Raw genomic sequence first — 20,971 nt, forward strand, 5'->3', positions numbered from 1 at the left:
GGGTGGAAACATCATGCTTTGGGCTGTTTTCTGCAAAGGGACCAGGACGACTGATCGTGTAAAGGAAAGAATGAATTGGGGCCATGTATCGTGAGATTTTGAGTGATCAACCTCCTTCCATCAGCAAGGGCATTGAAGGTTGAAACGTGGCTGGGTCTTTCAGCATGACCCAATGGATCCCAAACAACACCGGCCCGGCAACGAAGGAGTGCCTTCGTACAAGAAGGCATTTCAAGGTCCTGGAGTGGCCTATGCCAGTCTCCAGATCTCAACCCCTCATAGAAAATCTTTGGAGGAGTTGAAAGTCCGTGTTGCCCAGCGACAGCACCAAAACATTCAACTGCTCTAGAGGAGATCTGCATGGAGGAATGGGCCAAAATACAAGCAACAGTGTGTGAAAAACCTTGTGAAGACTTACAGAAAACGTTTGACCTCTGTCATTGCCCAACAAAGGGTATATAAACAAAGTATTGAGAGAACTTTTGTTAATTGACCAAATACTTATTTTCCACACCATAATTTGCAAATAAGTCTTTTATAAAATCAGAACAATGTGATTTTCTGGATTTTTTTTTTTTCTCATTTTGTCTCTCATAGTTGACGTATACCTAGGACGAAAATTACAGGCCTCTCATCTTTTTAAATGGGAGAACTTGAACAATTGGTGGCTGACTAAATACTTTTTTGCCCCACTGTATATGCTTCTGCTTAGGCATTTTAAATACATTTATAGAGGCCCTATCGTGCTTTTTGGGGGTTCCCTTCCCTGTAGTGTGTAATATAGGTTTTTGTGCATGTAAATGGTCTGCAAAGGCTAAAATCTCAAAGTTCCCTTCAGATGGAGTTTCTCTCCCACACACTCCCCCCCCCTGCCTGAAACTCCTCGATTGGACTCCTGTGCTAACTTCTGTAACATAATGACATCATTATGTAAAATGTTAATGCGCACCAACACATTGTACGCAATAGGCTTAGTGGTAGGGCATCTCTAAGCCATTGACCAATAACAGAGCTAGCCAGCTAACCAATCAGAGCAGCCTGGGCTCTGGTTTTAGACAGTGGGTGAAAAGAGGTGCTGCAGAACAGGCGGTATGAAAAAAATAAAGAGCTTTTTGAGCATGCAACAAGCATGGAAACATGTCACAGTAGAGGCACACAATACCAATATAAACCTGAAAATGAGCATAATAGGGCCCCTTTAAGTGTAGGATCTGAGTACTTCTAACACGCACATCTCTATAGGGTTGTAATGTTTTCACATGTTTTTCTTCTTTTTCCTTATCCTCCCGCTGCGTGACAGCTCCTGTCCAAGGACCCCAAGCAGCGGCTCGGGTGTCAGGGTCGAGGGGCCGTAGAGGTCAAGCAGCACCCCATCTTCAGAAACATCAACTTCAAACGGCTGGAGGCCAACATGCTGGACCCTCCCTTCAGCCCCGATGTAAGCACAGTGCTCACACACACACATAAACATACACACACACTCTCACAGGGCATACAGGCTCGATTCACAGCTTCTTGCCTGAGATCCTTGGCGTGCTGGAAATCAGCATACAGGAAATACCATTGTCACAAGTAAACCAACACTTTCAGTATAAGCTAGTTATCATGGCAGCTAGTGAGGGCGATGAGAAGCAGGCATGTGATTTCAGTGTCGTCCTTAGCAATCCTAAACTTGCGGACATGGATAAAACATGCTTATAAAACAATGGTATATTTATCATCACTAATACCTCCAGTTGAGCTGGTAAACAGTCAATGGTAGTGGGTATGATAGTAGTGTGAAACTGTAGAGTGTAATGCAGAACTTCCATAGCTTTTATTGTGTGCTGCGTTCATAGATTTGCGCCTGTTCAAAGAGAATCGTTACTGTTCAAAGTCATAACAATGCTGAGTGAGACAGCAACTGGCCTCAGAGGTTAAATCAATAGTTGAAAGTAGATAGTGCGATATCTGCGTTTCTATTTTTGGTTATTCAGGTCAGTTGGGTCTCGCTGAAGAAAACAGAGCTGTCCTCAGGCGTGTGAAAACTCCCATGTTGTTATAATAACCATCTGACTTGGAAGTATTCAAGGATTGGTATTCCCCCTCTTTAATCTGATATAAACACACTTTTCACAGTTGTCTCTTTTCTTTCTTTCATTCTCTGTCTCTTATAGCCTCGAGCCGTGTACTGTAAAGACGTCCTGGACATCGAGCAGTTTTCCACCGTCAAAGGCGTGAACCTTGACCCCACAGACGATGACTTCTACCACAAGTTTGTCACAGGCAGCGTCTCCATCCCGTGGCAGAACGAGGTACTGCAGGCCACTGAGATTATGTCATTGTTCAGTACCACAACATAGTACAGCAATGGTGATATAGGAATACCTGTGTATGGTTGTGCAGTGATGATGTATATCTGTAGGCTCACCAGGAAGTTAATATCGCTAGGGCTTCTTAAACAAAAAGCAATGGGGATTTTTCCATTGGATTTTGGAATATTCCACATCTTTGGCAAACACACATTTATAGTACTTACACGTTGTGTTCAGCAGGATTATCCCCCAATGTTAACTCAACTGTTATAATAGTTTAAGTTTAAATGCAACCGTCAGAAGCAAAAAGCTAACGTTAAGCTATAAAGCTAAGTTAAAGGTGGCTAATAGGCGCTTTCACACCGGAGTACTTTTTCCGTACTTTTCCCAGAAATAGTTCCGATAGTTCCTGGGATGTTGCGTTCACACCCAAAAGATTTTTTTTCCGGGAACTTTTTCACCCCTTTTTAGTCCCTGCTTGAGAGCAGGTACTTTCCTGGGGAGAAAAAGGTTCCAATTTCTGATTGGCTGGGCAAATTGCAAACCACGCCCCGTAAAACTCTGAAAGGTTTTTGTGAAGCCGCCATTTTATTTCCTCGCATTAGCATTAGCCCAGCGCACCAACGGAGAGAGACTAACTTATGGCAACACAAAATAAAACATGGGATCGGTGGAGTGATGAGGAGGTGTCTGTACTTCTGGCGATTTACCCGGTTCTTCGGGTGGCGATTTAATGCCACCCAAAGTCCCGGACTCCGGGGGGCTCCGGGACTTCGGGTGGCAGTATACGCCGTGAAGTTGTTTGCGGCCTGCCAGCAGAAGAAGAAGAAGAAGAAGAAGTGACGTCAGCGGCTTCATTTGCGTAATCCTCCCTCAGGGATTTATTCCGGTGTGAACGCGATTTACTAGATAGTTCCGGGGAAATAAAAGTTCCTGGGAAAAGCGCTTGGTGTGAAAGTGCCTAATGTTTGGCGTAATTACATTTAGTAATTAAATCTAAACCTGAAATACATACAGTTGGGCCTACTTTTCAATCTTAAAGCGATCATCATGATGACATTTGCCACAGTTGTCATTATAGTTGTGGAACAGACTCCCTAACAAAAATGTTATTTATATTATAATTAATTCAATTATATTTATAGCAGTTTGGGGGACACTCCTGTCAGTAAAGAATAGCTTTCTTTAAGAGTCAGCAAGGATAAATGAGATGAGATGAGTTTTCACACATTGAGTGTGAATGTGTCAAGTGACTGAATATGTATGAGGCGAGGTGTGGAGGAGGTGTTCATTTACATTATTAAATCCCTATCCAGATGGATACTTTCACATCTACCAGTAGAGAGGGTTGTGTTATAAATCAAATGGCAGCTGCCCATATGCTAACGGACCTTTTTAAAAAAAAAAAACTAAAAAAAAACGTATTACTTTATTTTGACATAGAACAGGTGAGGACTGGGATTGGGAATTCAATATAATAAACTAAAAGCACAGTTACAGTTAAGAATGCATAAGAGGCATGAAAAATACATTCTTGACGTTCATATAAATCCCATTTTCCCCAATATTTATCCCACATATTCTTTTGGAGTCTAAGAGAGAAATATATAAAGTCATTTTCCCCATTGAACACATAGAGTTGATTATGTTAGTAAGACAAGCAATGTAGGGAGAAATTCACTGGAGCTATTATTTTGTGAAAGTCTTTTACCTGGGGTTATAATGATCCTCAAAAGCTAGGTATCAACATTTTGAGACCATTCCAAAGTACAAAAAGTTAAAGAAAAGTCAGATTTCAGGTTTAAAATCAACTCACAGTTAAACTCATGAAAGGTATTAAAAATAATCCACAACTCCACCTCCTGTCTGTTTGTAGATGATTGAGATGGAGTGCTTCAAAGAAATCAACGTCTACGAGACTGACGGGACGCTGTGCTCAGACCTGGACGTGAACCGGCCGAACCCTCCACCAAAGAGAGGCTTCTTCTACCGCCTGTTCAGAAGAGAGGCAAGTGCTAGTGCTCCGGCAACTGTCCGAGGGGGTGGGGGCTAAGGTACTTCTTCTCTTCTTTCCTTCCTTCCTTCCTTCATTACTTCCTTCCTTCCTTTCCTCACACCCTATGCCTTTCCCAAACCCAACATGTGAAAACTCCAGTCCTGAACCTCTGTGAATTGTGTTATCTCCAGTTTAGTCCTTCTTAGTTTAAGTTTGTCTTCTTTCTCTTTCCATATTATATTCTGTATTTGTTGCTAAGCCACTTTGTCAAAGAAGGTCAAACAGAACCTGGTTGGTGGTTGTGAGCAGAGACAAGATCATCAGTAATCAGTATTCATTAACATGTATTTATTTGGTAACAGGAGCTGCTAGGCTAACAGGTTACTTCCACCAACCTTCATCCGTCCTTTAGGACAGAAACGTTTTATTTTACAATAGCGTTCTATTTTACAATTATGCTACAAACATTGCTTTATTATTAGTGTGGGTTATCCAAGCTCAGATTCAGCGTGAGGGAAAGACCTAAGGCATTGCTCACATCTGTATGTGTTGAACATGTTTCAGTAAGTAATTATCAAAGATAAGGTATCCCCCTCATAAAAAACAATTCTTTTCAGGTCTCTATGACGGCCCGTCCACATAGCAGCGTTAAAAAATCTTCCAACGCTTCTGCCCATTCACTTTGAATGGGGTGACGTCACGTTGCCTCACTTTTCGCCGAACTGCATTGTGGGAAGCAAAGCGAAGATTTCCAGGATTTTCAGGATTCAAAAGTTGAGCAATGTTCAACTTTTGAAGCTGAGGTGGAAGCGTCATGGCTGACGCTTCCACCTCAGCTTCAAAAGTTGAACATTGCTCAACTTTTGAATCCTGAAAATCCTGGAAATCTTCGCTTTGCTTCCCACAATGCAGTTCGGCGNTAAAATGGAATGATAATGAGTTTTTCTTTGTTAAATAAATGATGCAGAAGTATATTGCTTTTCTTCCAGATTTCCTGCCTGCTTCCCCAGGCTTGGGCCACGCTGAATGCCATCTAATGCACTAGATAAGCACCTCATACGATACAACCCGATCTGAAAGGGCCAAAATAGCCTTTAAATGAAACTGGGAAGGGGAAAAGTGTGTGTGTCCTTACCCAGCAGCACATTAAGGAGCCAGGTGTAGAAGTAGCTGGCGCGTCTGGAGTGTTGGCACACGCTGACGGCGGAGCTGGCCGCTGTGCGTCTGATGGTCGGGGAGCTGGACTTCAGGTTGGCCACAAACGACTTCAGCAGCACCTGGGACCACAAGGGTTGGACTACAATGAGAGCCAATTGTTTCAACATGTACCTAATAAATTGTGCAAACTGCCTCAAATTAATATATAAACACACTTTTTCCAGTCATTTTTGTTAAATGATAAATGCTGCATCTAATGCATCTTAAAAATGATACATTTCTCACAGAAATGTAATCCGAACAATTAATTCATCCAAGGAAAATTGGGTTTTGTGACAGTTGCTCCATTTGAAATTTTTATTAAAAGAAAATAGAATATATTTAAAAAAAAAGTTGAAGTAAAAAGTGTGCACACTTTTGTTCTATACAGTGGTGTATTAGTTGTAATAAGATGTTAAGTCTTCGAAAAATGTAATTCTTAATAATGACTTTCAGGTAAACTAACTCAAGCATATTTGTGATTGGTAAAAGAAAATAAGAAACCTGAGACATCAAATTCCCAAAGACAAAATGTAGAAAAACAACCATTAAAAGCTAAAGTTATCTTAACCCAAATAACATTTCCATAATAAACAGTTGTGATGTTTCTGCTCTGTGTAGATGCCTTGATCTCGCCGTCATTGGCGAAGTGGCCCAAGGCGGACATGATCTTGGGCATCGCAGCAGCCAGAGTCTCCTGCACACTCTCCTCCTGCCGCTTGGTGATTCGGGAGAGGCACGGCAGCAGGTTCACCAGGTAGGGTCTGCAACACAGATGAGGAGGATGGGTTCAAACCCAAATCACTAAAGTTTTTATTTTTAACATCAGTATCAGTGGAAACATGTTCAGTTGGTGCAGTAAAAAGGATTTACCAAGAGTTAGTAATTGATGTTTCTTCCACTAATACATTCTGATTGAGAGGCAAGCAATGTTTTTCTTTAACTAACAACTCATTTTTTGAAGGCAAGTTTACAATCAGAACCAGATGTGCAATGCTTCAAATGGGGTTTCCCCTTAGAGTTTGGCCTTATGTTATTAAAACGGTTTTGTCACATGAATGAAGTAAAAAGTCCTTTCCAGGCATTGTGTGTGCATACCTGCATTTCTGTGGTCTGATGAGGTGAGCGAGCTCGGCAAACCTCCACAGAGCCGCCCTCAGACTCCGAGAGGCACCATTCTACAGAGACACACAGACTCATTCACATCAGAGTGATTTCATTTTCACTCTTTAGATTGAACACTAAACACTAGACAGAAACCAAAAAAAAAACACAGACGCATATCTTTATACCTTTTTAATTTCTTTGTACAGCTCCAGCTGCAGTCTAGGCAGGTTGGAGTCCATCAGCGCCTGAAAATAAACATTACAAAAAAAAGTATTTTAGTTGTTTATTTCACACCTTTTTTGTTGGAAGCTATCTTGGGGAAGAATTGTTTGATAATAATACGTGTATCTTTATTGTCTTCAAATGGATTGTTGAAGTATTATCATAATACACAAACCCAAATCACAGCTTATTTTTCTGTAAAGGCACAAAAAATGTATAAGAAAAATTCAAAAAATTCTCTTAGGCCACCAGTGCCTTTAATGGAGACAGAGTTGAAAGGGGTAGACGGAGGGAAGGAGGGAGAAGTACAGGGTCCTGCTCACTTTAATGATTTTGTTCAGGCACTCGTCGGCTACCATCCGGACATCTGATTCGCTGTCATCACTGCAGAGCAGGAACATCTCCATAGCGATGCCCAGCAGTTTCTGAAACTCTGGAGACGTTCTGCTCCCAGAACCATAGGGAGGAAAAGTGAGCCAAATGTCATTACGCACATACATATTTTCAGAATCAGAAGGGGTACAATTTCAATGTAGCCCAGCTCAAGTTTCATTAAAAACACTGTGAAACGTTAATTTGATTGAATAAAACAAGTTACACCAACAAGGCCTACCTCAGAGACTGCGCCACGATGTTTTCACATATTGTCAGACAGTGGGTGACCCTGTCCTTCTTCGTAGTAGCCTGTTCTTTTTTCCTGTGAAAGAGAACATGAAAAGTTTGAGAAAAAGGGATGGAAAACAAGAGAAAAGAGGTACTGAAAAGTAGCTCCAATAAATATAATTGTTGGAAGTCATTCCATCGCTAAACAGGACTATAATTAAATATCTTGCCAACAGCCAAGTGGATGGAATGCTTAATATCTGAAGTCAGTACTGCCCAGTCAAACACGGCAACACTGGTCATTTGTCACATGTCAACTGGGTAATGCTGTGTATAAAGAGTGAAGGATGTAGTGTAGAAAGAATAATACTTTTTGAGAAGTTCATACAAGTCAGCTGCTCTACATAATGTTGTGTGCAAATAAGAGGCAATGTTCTGTGTTCTCTATATAATTAATTATTGCATTGGCTTTTAAACCCTACCATCATAATCCAACAATAATGGTGCAAGTCGTTAATACAGCGGACTCTTTATTTATAATAATAATAATAATAGATTTAATTTGTTAACGCTTTTACAGGTGCTCAAAGACACTTTACAGATAATAGTGAAGAGAAAAGAAAGCGGAGTGTGTAGTCCCGGGGGGGGGGATGGAGGTGTCTGGACGACGTGTGGTTGGGGAAGGGCGAACGGAGGCGAGTAGTCTTCGGTTGAGATTGGTAGGGGTGGGCGTAGGTGGCCCTGGACCCCCCTCTCAAAAAGGAGGCAGCCGCGAACCGGGGGAGGAGACTTGAGTGAGGTGTTGGGGTAGTCCCTACGTGGCTGGAAGCCGGGGAAGGTTTTGAGTGTTTTTTGATGGAGAAAGCTAGACCGAAAATAACACACTAACAAAAACATAATAAACTGAAATTGAATATCGATATATACATAAACAACAAGGAAANGTAATTTTCTCGTTTGTGTGTTTGTTTAAATATATTTGGCCTTTGTCATGTGATTGACTGATTTACTCAAATAAAAAGGTTGATGAATTATCATCTAATGATTTGTATGATGTTTTATTTATGTTAAAGGTCACTTTGAATGATTTTAACTAATGATAAGTAGTAGAAAAACTAATATTTTAAATTCGGGACGGTCCACATTAATTTCGGGACGGCTTAGATTGTATTTCGGGACGGTTCCGGGAGGATGGTGAAAAAAGTTAGTCGAGAGCCCTGCTTCTGCATCATTTATTTAACAAAGAAAAACTCATTATCATTCCATTTTATGTTGAATTCAGCATATTTTCCCACCTAAAATCCACTGGAATATCCCTATAAGATTACCCCAGCGAAAATTTGAGATCTAGTTGAAGCACCCAGGCAACAGACATCGAATAAGAGCACACACCCTGACCTGTCCTTTCATGTGTTAGGTCTGCTGGTTCCTGTGGATGAGGAGCATCCCACACACCTAATTCTGGGGGTCCTGTTGACCCTTCGCTACCTGATGCCTCTGCTGCAACAGCAGGTTAACACATCCAGCCTCAAAGGAAGCTTCGGAGTCACGAGGAAGGAGGCCGACGTCCAGCCCTCACCTGAGCAGCTCCTACAGGTAGAGAGAAAATCGATTGGATATATATATATTTTTTTAGTATTTGCTCCATTTCACATTTGTGTGTCCGAAGGTGTACGAGCTGACGTTACACTACACGCAGCACTGGGATCACAATGTGGTCACAGCGTCTCTGGAGCTCCTGCAGCAGATGTTCAGGACCCCCCCGCCAGAGCTCCTGCACATGCTCATCACAGCGGGCAGCATCCTGCATGGCTCCGTGTTCCGGCAGGACGCAGAGAGTCGCGCACGCTCCGGCAGCATCCTGGAGCTCATTGGTAAACACATCACTCAGACAGGACTGTCTCCATTAAGCTTTTGTACAATCCGGGCTCTACATAGCCGCCTGGTACCCGGGACGCTAAAATATCTCTTTTAGGTAGATCTCATTCCATTAACCCTAACCTTCGCCAGGTAGTCGAGCAAACTGTGCTGTCGCTCCGCTCTAGCTCCTGCTTTGGTCCGTGTTCGCAGCCTTTTTCTTTGCTTGCTAACTTTCCCTGTTTCGTCTAATAATTGTGCTGTTCCCAACGAGTCCTTCTGAGCTTTTGCTGCTTCTCTCCTGTTTCTACTTCCTGTCTCCTGCCACTTGCAGCGGGGGGAGGGTCTTCCTGCAGTCCACTCCTTCTTAGGAAACCAAGAGGTGACTAGACTATTTATCTCCCGTGCTCACCTCTACCCTCCAACTGATGTTTAAATCAGCCTTTGGGCTAATTTACCTTAAACTGAGTCACCTATGCTGGTTGATTGTCCTCTTGATTCTAGATTTATTTGTAATAATGCACATTATTCTCTCATTTTAATGAACATATCTAAGAAAATATGAGGTGCAGCCTTTTGTTGGTTTTTAATGTACTATAACATTTGTACCAGTCTAGTACATAGCTCTGGTGCCGATGTCATGTTGACTCTAAACGTGTGTTTCCAGGTAAAATGCTCTCTGGAGAGGAGGACGGCTTGGAGGATGACGCTGAGAGAACAGAGGTCACATTCACAGGTGAGATGCACCTACCAGGAAGTAAAATTGGCAGCTTCAATGACACTTCCAGCTGTAAAAAATATTTATTCTTTGTTCATCTTTGCTTTAGCGTCAGTCGTTGGTGCGGACAGCTCCTCGGCGGCCCAGGTGGACATCATAACCGAGCAGCCGCGCTCCTCCCAGCATACCCTGCAGCCCGGCGAGTCCACGGACCTCAGTGCCTCCTCGGAGCAGGGCGGCGGCGGAGGAGGCGGGACTTCCGCTTCAGACACCCCTGAGTCACCCAACGACAACGAGGAGGAAATGCTCAGCCGCAGCTCCAGCGGTGGGGCCAACGTTACCCCAGAGACGGCCGACTACACCACCCCAGAGACGGAGGCAGTATCCTTAGGAGACGGCGGGCCTTTGCTCAGCACAAACGACCGCTCTCTTCCACCCAGCGACTCCTCGCAGACCACCACGGAGGGGCCGGACTCAGCCGTCACCCCTTCGGATGTAGCAGAACTGGTCAGTGTGAATGTGGGCATGCAAGGGAGATTTAATATGGTTTGACAACACAGCTTAAATAAACGGTACTCCTGTGCATATGTATGAAATACAGAAGACAGTGAGCTTCCCTAGACTCTGAAATACTTAATTACCATGCACTGTCATAATTAGCTGAGTAACTGATGTCCCTCATGGCTTAGTCCCAGTGAATGAATGATGCTATGCTTCATAGGGTTAGGATTTCTAGAATGGACAAATATGAATTCCCACTATTTATAAAAAATAAAATAAAAACATTATACTAGTATTAGTAATATTGCATTAACTTGAAATCATATTCATCATAGTCGATCAGCTTCATATATGATTTTTTTCAAGGACATACTTAAAGTTCTGCAGCACAAAGGAAGAAACAAAGTTTGCAATTTGTAACACAAGCTAATCTAAAAATAATAATTAGAGGTACAACCTTACACAATTTCTTTTTTTTGACAAGATTCTTGTGTAACTTCATGCCATTAGTTAAAAAGTTAAAATGATTTCATTGTCTATTATTATTATTATTATTATTATTATAAAACTTGGTTGGACTTTTCCAAGAGAGTAGTAACACAATTGTTGTATATGCCCCCATTTAAATTTCTTTTAATTTGAGTAAATCGAAATCTGCAAATAAATTTAAATTGGCAGCTTAAATTTGAAAAAAATAGGAATCTAAACAACTTTAAAATAAAATGAATTGTTGCAACTCTTATTCTTTTAATCGATATATTAGCTAACAGACAGTCACTGGTCGCGGTAGATGCTGTTAAAAGCTTGAAGTGCCCCTAAGAATACAGAAGATGAGTTATCACACACTTAGGTTTTGCTGCTCCCCCTCCAGAGAAATGTTGGTGTCCACTCTAACAGTTCTACCTTTACGGTCCCCCCCCCTCCTTTACCCCTCTCCCCGCTTCGCCGCAGTCACACACTCCATTGCGGCGGGTGATGGAGCCGTCCCCTCCCTCACCAACTTCCACCGAGGGTCCCGATGCCTCAGACAGCGACTCTTCCGTCTACACGGCTTCTTCTTTGTCGTCTTCTTTCTCTTTCTCCTCCTCTTCCTCCTTCTATGCCACCTCCTCCTCCTCCTCTAGCACTAGTGACAAGGTCAGCCAATTGGACACTTTGAACCAAGTGGGAGGGGCTTGCTTGTCTGGAAACTTTTGGCTTTCTCTATCTCCATTCGTTCCTCCATGCACTCAGTTTCCCCTGCCTATTGCTACGTTCCCCCTCTTGCTGTTATTGCGAAAACGTTCTGTCCCCTTTTCTCTCCCCCTCGTTTCCAGTGACTCCCTCCCCAAAATGAGAAGCTTTAAAAATATCTTTGTAAACAAGCAACCCCAAACCCCCATGTTGATGGCTTGCAGTGAAGAGTTCAAAGTAGAAGCATGAAGGCCATCTTTTCCTTTTTTCTTTTAAATTTTCTCCTTCAGACTTGCCTTTTCAAGAGATGGTAATGGGCTTTTGTTCCAGCGGAGGTCAAAACTGGATAAATAATGATTTATTGCTTCTTCTTTTTTAAGGAAGAGTACTATACGTCTTGCTTGGAAAAATTACGTTTCTTTACTGTTATGTTGTAAAAATACTCGCTAACTTGATTCAAAAGGAATCAATTTCAAAGTTGAGTTGTTCGGATCAAAAGCTTGCTCTTCTTCTGGTGGATTGAGTTCTGAAGCCTGTGCTTTTTCCTGTGTCTTTGTGTAGTTCATTTGCTGTAAATGAAGTGACCCAAGCATGATCCAGTCGAGTTTTAAAAAGGGAACATTTGTTTGACTTGTCGTCGTTTGTCTCCAATCCAACAAATCTAACTGAATGAGCCTAAACTATTTCAATATACTCAGCATGCGGTGGCTTTTTAAACGTGTTGCATATAGTATGGCGTGTGTGTTGTGTGAGCTTTGTTCCTAACTGGAGGAGTCTGCTCTGTGTGTGTGCATCAGGTGCTGGACGGCAGTGAGAGTCAGTACTCAGGGATGCAGATCGGGACATTACAGGATGAAGAAGATGAAGGAGCAGCACCTTCCTCCCAGGAAGAGCCCCAGGAACCCTTCATCCAGTCAGCTCTGGGTATGTTTGTGCACACAACTGATCCTTCCTAAGTCCCGCCCATTCGCTCTGTGCTCCAATCACATTTAAGGAAGCTTTTAATCTGGTAAAACCTCTGTGAATTGTCCCTTTCCTGTGACACTGAGATATGCTATGTCAGAACAAAGGGAACATTATAAGGCAAGTAATGTTTGATTTGTGTCAAAATCTTAACAGACACATTTGATGTACTCACATCTTAAGCAAGCTCATGCTACAGCAAGAATAGCTGGTGTCAGATCACCAACATTAACCATGTTGATTTTCCCCTTTAATTTTGTGGATACATTAACTAGATTTGGTTTAGTTTGAAAACATGAAATGTGTCCAGAAAATCTAAAGACTGACCTTACTTTGTTTATATTATTTCTCTTCGGCTGTATGCCGCCCAAAAGTTACTTATATGGATATAGACAACATATAAAATCACAACTGTAAAAGTTATGATTTAGAATATTTCCTTTAATTGCATACAAAAATCATATATCTGTTGGCCCAGAAACGAATACTGTCAAGCTTGTCCGACTTAACAACGGTAACTAAAAGGAGGCGGAACTTTGGATCTGTCAGTTGTGCGTAGAATTCCCAATAATGATTTGGCTGAAAACTATCGGTATAAGGCTTTAAAATGCGTATTGGTTCCCTGTGTGCTTGTGTGCAGCTCTGAGCAAACCTCATCTCTTCGACGGCCGAGGCCACAACCGGCAGGGTTCAGACAGCAGCGTGGACCGCTTCATACCAAAGGACGAGCCTGCTGAACCTGAACCTGACGTCAAGGTATGGGAACATCAAGAAAACATCCATGTCAGTTGTTTGCACCGTATTGTGTAGCAAGCGGCATGATTCTACATCTGGCTTTAATTCTACATCCCTTCTTCTCAGCCATCACGGATAAAAGGTCCAATCGGACATTACACAGACCAAGGGGCGGAGCCACTGGTGCACTGTGTACGGCTTCTCGCTGCTTCCTTCCTACTGACGGGACAGAAAAATGGTGAGTATTATCAAAATATGGCATAGGTGTGTTTTTTTTAAAAGCGCATTTGTTTAGATTATCATGTTGGAGCCACTGGAAAGCTCGCCAAACATGCCATTTATTGATAATACTATGATACAAAGCCTTTTATGAAACCTTGAACATCAAATGCCTGTATATTCATCTCTTCTCTGTTATGTTTCCCAGGTCTGACCCCTGACAAGGAGGTGCGAGTGAGCGTGAAGGCTCTGGCGGTCAGCTGCATCGGGGCTGCAGCAGCGCTCCACCCTGAAGCCTTCTTTAATCCCCTCTACCTGGAGCCGCTGGACGGCACTCCAGTAGTAGGTAGGGACACAAACACATTGGAGATACAATCCTATTTAGAGACGTGACGCCTGAACAAGTCATGGGACTGCGTCTCCATAAAAGCATTGCAGACATTTTCATTAGCATTTAGAGAATCACATCTTGGCCGCCATTCTGATACTTCCAGGTCAATTCACTCACTTTGACAAAAAGTAAAATAATCTAGCCCAGGAACCTGAAACTAAAGCAGCTGAATGAAATACAGCCATTGATTTTGACCAATGCTTCTCCGACTGTAACATGTCAATATTTCTTGTTAATTTTTGAAAAATACTGCAGTTGCATACCACTAATACTTTTTGCCACCATTTGTTTGTCTTCAGCATCTGTTTTGACCCCTACTCCCTCTGTTTGCCCCCTTGCAGAACAGCAGTATATCAGTGACATGCTGGGCCTGTCTGACCACGGTGACCCCCAGATCAGAGGGGCCATAGCCATCCTCTGCGGAGCCATCATACAAGCCGCACTCACCAAAACACGCTACAACATACACAGCTGGCTGGCCAGTGTGCAGAGTGCAACAGGTGTGTGTGTGTGTGTGTGTGTGTGTGTGTGTGTGTGTGTGTGTGTGTGTGTGTGTGTGTGTGTGTGTGTGTGTGTGTGTGTGTGTGTGTGTGTGTGTGTGTGTGTGTGTGTGTGTGTGTGTGTGTGTGTTGGCTAATTAACGATTCCCTCTCACCTGTATGTTGTTAATCTTCAGGTAACCCTCTGTCCCTGGTGGACTTGTTGCCTTTGCTCCAGAGAACTCTGAAAGATGAATCCTCCGTCACCTGCAAGATGGCTTGCTCTGCAGTGAGGGTAAGACATGTAAGGGTTAATATGCAGCGGCTCGTTGTATATTTTCCTGCTTATTACATGGCTAATTACAAAAATACATTGACACAGCAGTTTGATTTAAACGTGATTTTATTGATCTAAAATTATCGTTTTACTTCCGCAAACTACTAAGTAGTACTGGCTGGAACTTTTTGAGTTTAACAGAAAGCGCAGACAACTGAATGTCCACTCGGTATCAAGTATTCATCTAAGCTGTGTAATGCTAGTACCGTAATTTTCGGACTATAAGCCGCGCCTTTTTCCCTATTTTTCGACGCTGCGGCTTATATAACGGTGCGGCTAATCTATGGATTTTTACAGCTAACGGCCAACACCTTTAACTCTATGGGCTCTATGGCCGGTCCGCGGACCCCCACCTTTAAGCGGCGGGTTCCAGCAGGAAAAACTGGAGGCCGGAAAAGAGTGAGACAGGTAGCGCGCAAAAGTAAAAGTGGAACCGAGAGTGGTATGCCGCTGCTGCGGCTTATATTCAGGTGCTTTCTTCAGCAAGGACCCAGGAATAGGTCTTGGACCTCAAGTTACGATCCGGGATGCCCATGGTAGGTGAACGTCGCGTAAAAAGATTGAGTGGTCTATACACTAAATTCAGTTGACGTAAGGTTCATTTAAAGTGAACAAACCAAACCGCTCCCAAAAAAGGGTTTATTCAACATTGAACCTTCTACGTCTTTGCCCACACGTCTCGTCTTACAACTCACATAGACCAAAGAGGTCGTCCTCTATGCAAAATAGAGGGACCACGATATTACTGTGTTATGACCTTCTCAAAGGTCCTTGAACCTTCGACGGCACTCGTTCAGAGACAAGGCGAGATGCTATACGGAGACGAATTACACAGTCATTTTACCATAAACAGGTACAAGTTTGCTATTTTCCTAGAAGTAAAAATCTATATCCGTGTAGTCCATATGGTATAGATCCATTTGATACTGGGACATGTACTCTTCGATATGGTTACATCCGATTAAGATGTGTTATTATGTTTATGTCATTATAGATTATACATTCATGTTTAGTATGATTTTGGGCGAACTCCTACTAGACCATGAAGAATGTAGTAATGTACCAACTTCTTTTGTTCTAGTGACATCATAAAGTTCTTTCAATTTAACGCTCCTATCATACGATGGTCTACTATTTCCTATGTAGTAACTAAGAGTATGGATCTTAGCTACTTTTAGATTGGTCTCTCCCAGTTAGATAGCTTAGTTTAACTAGAACTAGGAAGATATTATAGGAGACCCTTTAACCGTCAACGAGGTATTATAGTAAGGTAAAATATGAGTGTAAGATTGTTACGTTCTTGTTCTTTATCTTATATACTTCATAGATTAAGATAAAAAGATTTAGATCACAGGTAATATCGTAATTAGTAGTAAGTCTATTGTGTTTTATTGTTTCTCTTAATGGTTGAAATTTACATATATTCTTTTCATACTAGTAATATCTTTTTCGCAGTATAAATTATTGACGTCGAAGGTGAACATTTTTTGTGTCTTCGTTCCTAAGAATGAATAAACGATCGTTATTCTCATTCGTTGTTATATTGTGTAATGTTCATCATTCTATTCACCCAAAACAAACCTACTGGTTTTGTGTACTGAAACAAAACGAAAGACGAAGTGAGAACATCGTGCAAACTTCATCGATTAACAGTCAACATGAATGACACTAAACCCCACAGAAGAAAGATTAACAAGGGAAGAGAGAACAGAGGAGAGTAGAGTTGTCCGACCAAGGTCTAACAAGATGTGACGCTGGTCCAGTTCACCTGGTCATCACCGCTAACGGGCCCTGGTCTCAAGTCAGATGGACGTCGACGACTACGTGCTCCGGGTTGGGGGGAGGGTCAAGTGTCAATCATTTTGGTAGGTGTTCCATGCCTTTGTGGTGAGGAAACTACAGCGTAGAGTATCCGATCTCGGGAGTAACCCAGTTAGTAGGACACTAAGGGAAAAGACGGTCCTGCCTATGTCTCCGGATGTTGACACAGGTTGTTGCACAGACTACAGGTGTTAGCTCTTGTTAAACAGGGTCTCAGCAGTCGGTAGAGGGTGCGAAAGTGGAGGAGATGGAGGTTTCTGGACTGGACACTCGGAAAGTGTGAAAAATCAAACGAGGGACCTGTCTGTAGAGAGAACATAAAAACATATACTTGTACAAACTTTTGCTAAGGAAAATAGCAATAGAACAAAGAGATGTCAAACCGACGACACTCGCGGGAATCGGAGACCGATGTGTAAAGGGGTCACACGGGACTCATGTCCGACGTACCCGCCGATAACACTACTGAGGTCGTTCGTCGAAGGAGCAAAGGCGAAGATCGACTTGCCGCTCGTCCAGGACACGGAGAGTCCATTGCACGCAACAGGACACGAGTAAACATACATTGTCCTCAAGGTAGGGGCGTTCTGGAAGAGCATACCGGGAAACGCGCGCGCGCAGGAGCCAGAGACCAGCGTAGTTATCATTACTAAGGAAGACAGAGAGCCGAGTAGCCGCTGCTCACCAGCGTCTGGGCTGTCACTGACTGGTTTGCGTGAAGATACAGTCATGGAGGCGAGAGTCTACTCTCTGACCGCTCGGCTCTTGTGTCTCTCTCCGCGCTCCTGATCCTGTACTTGTCCATTCTTCGTTCGTCTTACCCGCGGTCTAGTAGATGCACACTGTAGGATTGCAGAGGGCGACGGGGGGACGACCCAACCAAAAAGGGTGCTAGATCCTACAGGCCACTCCGTGTGCTTTCACGACGACCTCGAGTGTATCGGGCGTTCACGGTCGGACGTATGAGATGTGTACCCGATGCAGATGTGAAACGCACTCTTTGACCGTCGACAGCAATGAGCGGTACCTCCCAGATATTCGAGGAGTGATCTGTGTTGTATTTGCCCTACGATTCATTTGTTACAATTTTCACATATAAGCGCTATACTAGTAGGGTTAGGATAACACACAAGTAGTGGATGTCTTCTATTGTTACTCATGTGAGCCACACGAAGCCTCCCAGGTGTTGCCTCTCTCCTTGTCTACTGTGTATTCCATGTAGTATGCTGGTGATTCATGTTCCCGGGAAGGACTTCCTCGCTCTCAATCTGTCACATACACCACTATTACGATCACACCTCTAATCCGCTCCCTCGCTAGACATGAAAAACATAGATGAATAAACTCATTCTGGTTATGACTCATAATGTACAAATCTGGTTATGTTCTCTTTTTGTGAATTAACACACAGGGCATTTACAAACAAACATGCTTTTTTTGGCGTTAATAAGACGGTCCGTTCATATCTCATGTTATGGCTAATCAAAGTCAGAGTGGAGTTAGCTTCTCTGGCATTAGGTACAATCAAGCGGATTTCACGGGACTCAAATGTAAGACCGAGCTTTGTAGCTATTTTGTCCGAAAACTTTCACAAAGTGTCTATATTTGATGATAACCCACACACGACCTCTATGTTAATTTAGACCAAGTTGCATGCCGCTCTCCCGAGCTCCAAAGCGAGTTGTGTCGTCGCGTGGGTAGCGTAATTGTTCGATCTCGGGTCGTCCAAATGTCTAAATGACGACTGAGAACCATCGGGGGTCTCTCACCTCAGAGTATAAGTCTGTGTTGTAGTTATTCTCTTAAGTGTGTGTACTGTGTTGTTCCTAGCTTTGATCCCGAAGGTCTTTTTGTGACGAGCCTGTGGTACATGGAGACAACTAGTTCTCTCTTCGGTTTGTTCGGTATACGCTTTCGTTCAGTAGGAATTTCTTACATCTGTTGCGTGGATTAGTAATCATAGAGTCTCTCTCTATTACAATAGTTTCCTTATATCAAAACATACGCACGCTGTGTACGATCAGCGAATATATATCTTCTTTTCTAGTGTCTGTGGTCGGTAAATCTGTTTCGATGGTTACCGAACAATTTAATTACAGCCAGATAGGTTTGTTTATGTGTGGAGTGAATAGTCATGATAGAGGGTCAGACTCCGAGGTATATTCACCGCTCAAATCGGTCTAACACGATGAGAATAACCGGATCGTTGTTCTTGGAGGTACCCTCTGAGAACATCGCCTCACGATACTCACAGAATAACTGTCCTAGCCAATCCCGTGAGTTGTGTCTCCATCTACCAGGGGATTTGATTGCTAAGACATCATTTCCTTCTGGCGAGCAACAGTTCTCCGACATGCCTCGCGTAAGGGACCATATCGAGTGTAATCACACTTCGTTGTCGAGTATAGTAGGTGGGTGTCATATTCTGAGTACTTCATAGGAGTAGATGACGCTTGTGATTGCCTTACGACCTGCTCTTTGTGTAGCGGTGGGGCCTGGTTCGCTCTTTCATTAAGTTGAAATACGTAGTGACATAGGATCAAACAATAAGCCTATATAACACTCGAGTGAAGACTCAAGACGCTTCTAAAGTGATGTATTAGCCATGTAAGATGTCGACTCTTCCGACCTCATACTAAAGTATTACTCAATATAGAGATTAAATTAACGTAAGTACTCATCGATGTAAGGGGGTTGAAATAATAAGTAACCGTGATTGAGTTTGCGGTGGTAACTTCGTTGTGCGAGTTGGTGTCATGGTGAGTCACGGCGTAGATCTCTCCTATATACCTCGTCCTATCATTCCTTATAACCCGCCCTACTGGGGACTGAAAAAAACGGGAGCGACTATATACTCCGCAAGGGTTATGTTCACTAAGTACATGTATGTTGTGTCCATGTACTGGTCAACTGTATCACATGGAATCTATACAACGCTTATAATTATTCATTGTAGTGTCACTCGTTTCCACCTCTTACTTCTACATCAAAATTGCGAACTCCTGTCATGACTGTCCTGACTCTGCGACTGGTGATACAGCTCTGAAGGAACGACCACAGATGCTTGTCAATGATGGGGTTGTCTGCTTCTGGCTTTAGGACACATGTACAGTGTTGCAAAAGTACAGTGACGTCAACGCGTAGAGCTCAGCGGGGCGCATTCTTAATATTAAGCGTGCTCACGGCTTCAAGTCCTGTGACAATTCGCAAATCTGTGTTTGCTACATAGAAGTGTCTATATACATGGTCATTATCACTAAAGTATCTCCGCTACATTGTACCTCCAGGATATAAGAAACCGTCTAAACTAGTATAAAACTCCGTTAGATTTTTGTATAATTTTTTATCAGAATGAAGAGATGTCGTTCTGATGACTGTCCTTCATTATCTTTATCCTTTGAAATTGGGGTCACATTCACTCTACCAGTGGGAAATATAGCATGTATATATAAGACAAGAAGAGAGGTTCTTTAAGTGATTAGGGTAGATTATATTCTCATTTCTCATAGTATTTAAATGAAATCTCTTACGTCAACTTACAGGGTCATCATGTATCATCCTGATGGTATCTTTGTATAAATAAATAAAAATAAATGCTCTCATACCCAATACAAATAAAACTCAACTTTAAATAAGACTATACCCAATCTCCTGTTATTTGCATATTCTACGGCATATTGTAACATACACCTATATATAAGCTAGAAAATAATTATGTGATATATCGTAATAAGAACGTTTCATTGTTATACTCACGACATAATCATGTATTGTCCTATTTCATACTACTACATCCTTACATTTTCACGTAACAAATAGTGGGATGAGCTTGATTATCCGCATCCCTCTCATTTTTCTATCGTGTCTTTTTGTACTCTATAGAGTAGTCATTATGTTTTCCATTGTTCAATGGAGTTTGATCACGACCTCATGGTTTGTGGGGATCTTGTCTCAATTATTACTTATATGTAATATTTTTTTTTATTTCTCTAGCATATCGAAAATCAGATGGTTAGTTACTCCGTAACACAAATAAGTTTACCAACTTTATTCGCTGCCCTACGGCAGTCCGGTCATCCCGAGCCCTTGTTTTGTTTCAAATTTTTACTAGGGATGGCCTTCAAGGTAGAGACGGTCTCGAGGTTCCTCTAGTCACGCTTGCTCGCGTTATCACTGCTCAGGAGTCTCGTTCTTCCAGATAGTAAGTTGACGTCCGGGTCGGAGTGACTCCCATGACGACGTGTGCCAGTACCTCCGTCACGACTTTGTGTGTAAGTTTTCCAGTCGGAGAATTGAGAATTGTGTGTTTGTGTGGGTGGGTTACTAATGCCATCAAAAGCCTGATATTCCGCGTGGAC

The 20,971-nt window shown here is 42.6% G+C and overlaps 2 protein-coding genes across 2 annotated transcripts in view; both read left to right on the plus strand.

Annotated features, from left to right (window-relative positions):
• htt (huntingtin) overlaps window positions 1-20,971 on the plus strand; it is a 55,437-nt gene that overhangs the window by 2,419 nt on the left and 32,047 nt on the right. The window contains exons 3-19 of the mRNA XM_010771871.1: window positions 598-602; window positions 1,301-1,438; window positions 2,157-2,294; window positions 4,171-4,306; window positions 6,109-6,244; window positions 8,784-9,015; window positions 9,089-9,293; window positions 9,611-9,658; window positions 9,944-10,012; window positions 10,104-10,501; window positions 12,466-12,592; window positions 13,272-13,387; window positions 13,493-13,604; window positions 13,794-13,931; window positions 14,318-14,476; window positions 14,653-14,750; window positions 18,832-18,889. Of these exons, the coding sequence (XP_010770173.1) occupies window positions 598-602; window positions 1,301-1,438; window positions 2,157-2,294; window positions 4,171-4,306; window positions 6,109-6,244; window positions 8,784-9,015; window positions 9,089-9,293; window positions 9,611-9,658; window positions 9,944-10,012; window positions 10,104-10,501; window positions 12,466-12,592; window positions 13,272-13,387; window positions 13,493-13,604; window positions 13,794-13,931; window positions 14,318-14,476; window positions 14,653-14,750; window positions 18,832-18,889 (2,313 nt within the window). The remainder of the gene's footprint in view (window positions 1-597; window positions 603-1,300; window positions 1,439-2,156; window positions 2,295-4,170; window positions 4,307-6,108; window positions 6,245-8,783; window positions 9,016-9,088; window positions 9,294-9,610; window positions 9,659-9,943; window positions 10,013-10,103; window positions 10,502-12,465; window positions 12,593-13,271; window positions 13,388-13,492; window positions 13,605-13,793; window positions 13,932-14,317; window positions 14,477-14,652; window positions 14,751-18,831; window positions 18,890-20,971) is intronic.
• On the plus strand, window positions 1,296-4,740 carry LOC104946103 (G protein-coupled receptor kinase 5-like). Its single transcript, XM_010771861.1, has 3 exons — window positions 1,296-1,438; window positions 2,157-2,294; window positions 4,171-4,740. Exons 1-3 carry the CDS (start codon window positions 1,412-1,414, stop codon window positions 4,345-4,347), a joined length of 342 nt encoding a protein of 113 aa, XP_010770163.1. The 5' UTR covers window positions 1,296-1,411; the 3' UTR covers window positions 4,348-4,740.

This window comes from Notothenia coriiceps, unplaced genomic scaffold (genome assembly GCF_000735185.1).
Source record: "Notothenia coriiceps isolate Sejong01 unplaced genomic scaffold, NC01 NC01_scaffold00010596, whole genome shotgun sequence".
Classification (NCBI taxonomy): Eukaryota; Metazoa; Chordata; class Actinopteri; order Perciformes; family Nototheniidae; genus Notothenia; species Notothenia coriiceps.

Bases quoted from the DNA above. Each gene is read 5' to 3' on its own strand.
- LOC104946103 (XM_010771861.1), top strand. From the start codon at position 1,412: ATGCTGGACCCTCCCTTCAGCCCCGAT. The intron at 1,439-2,156 runs GTAAGCACAGTG...TGTCTCTTATAG, and splicing joins ACCCTCCCTTCAGCCCCGAT to CCTCGAGCCGTGTACTGTAA. The intron at 2,295-4,170 runs GTACTGCAGGCC...GTCTGTTTGTAG, and splicing joins CCATCCCGTGGCAGAACGAG to ATGATTGAGATGGAGTGCTT.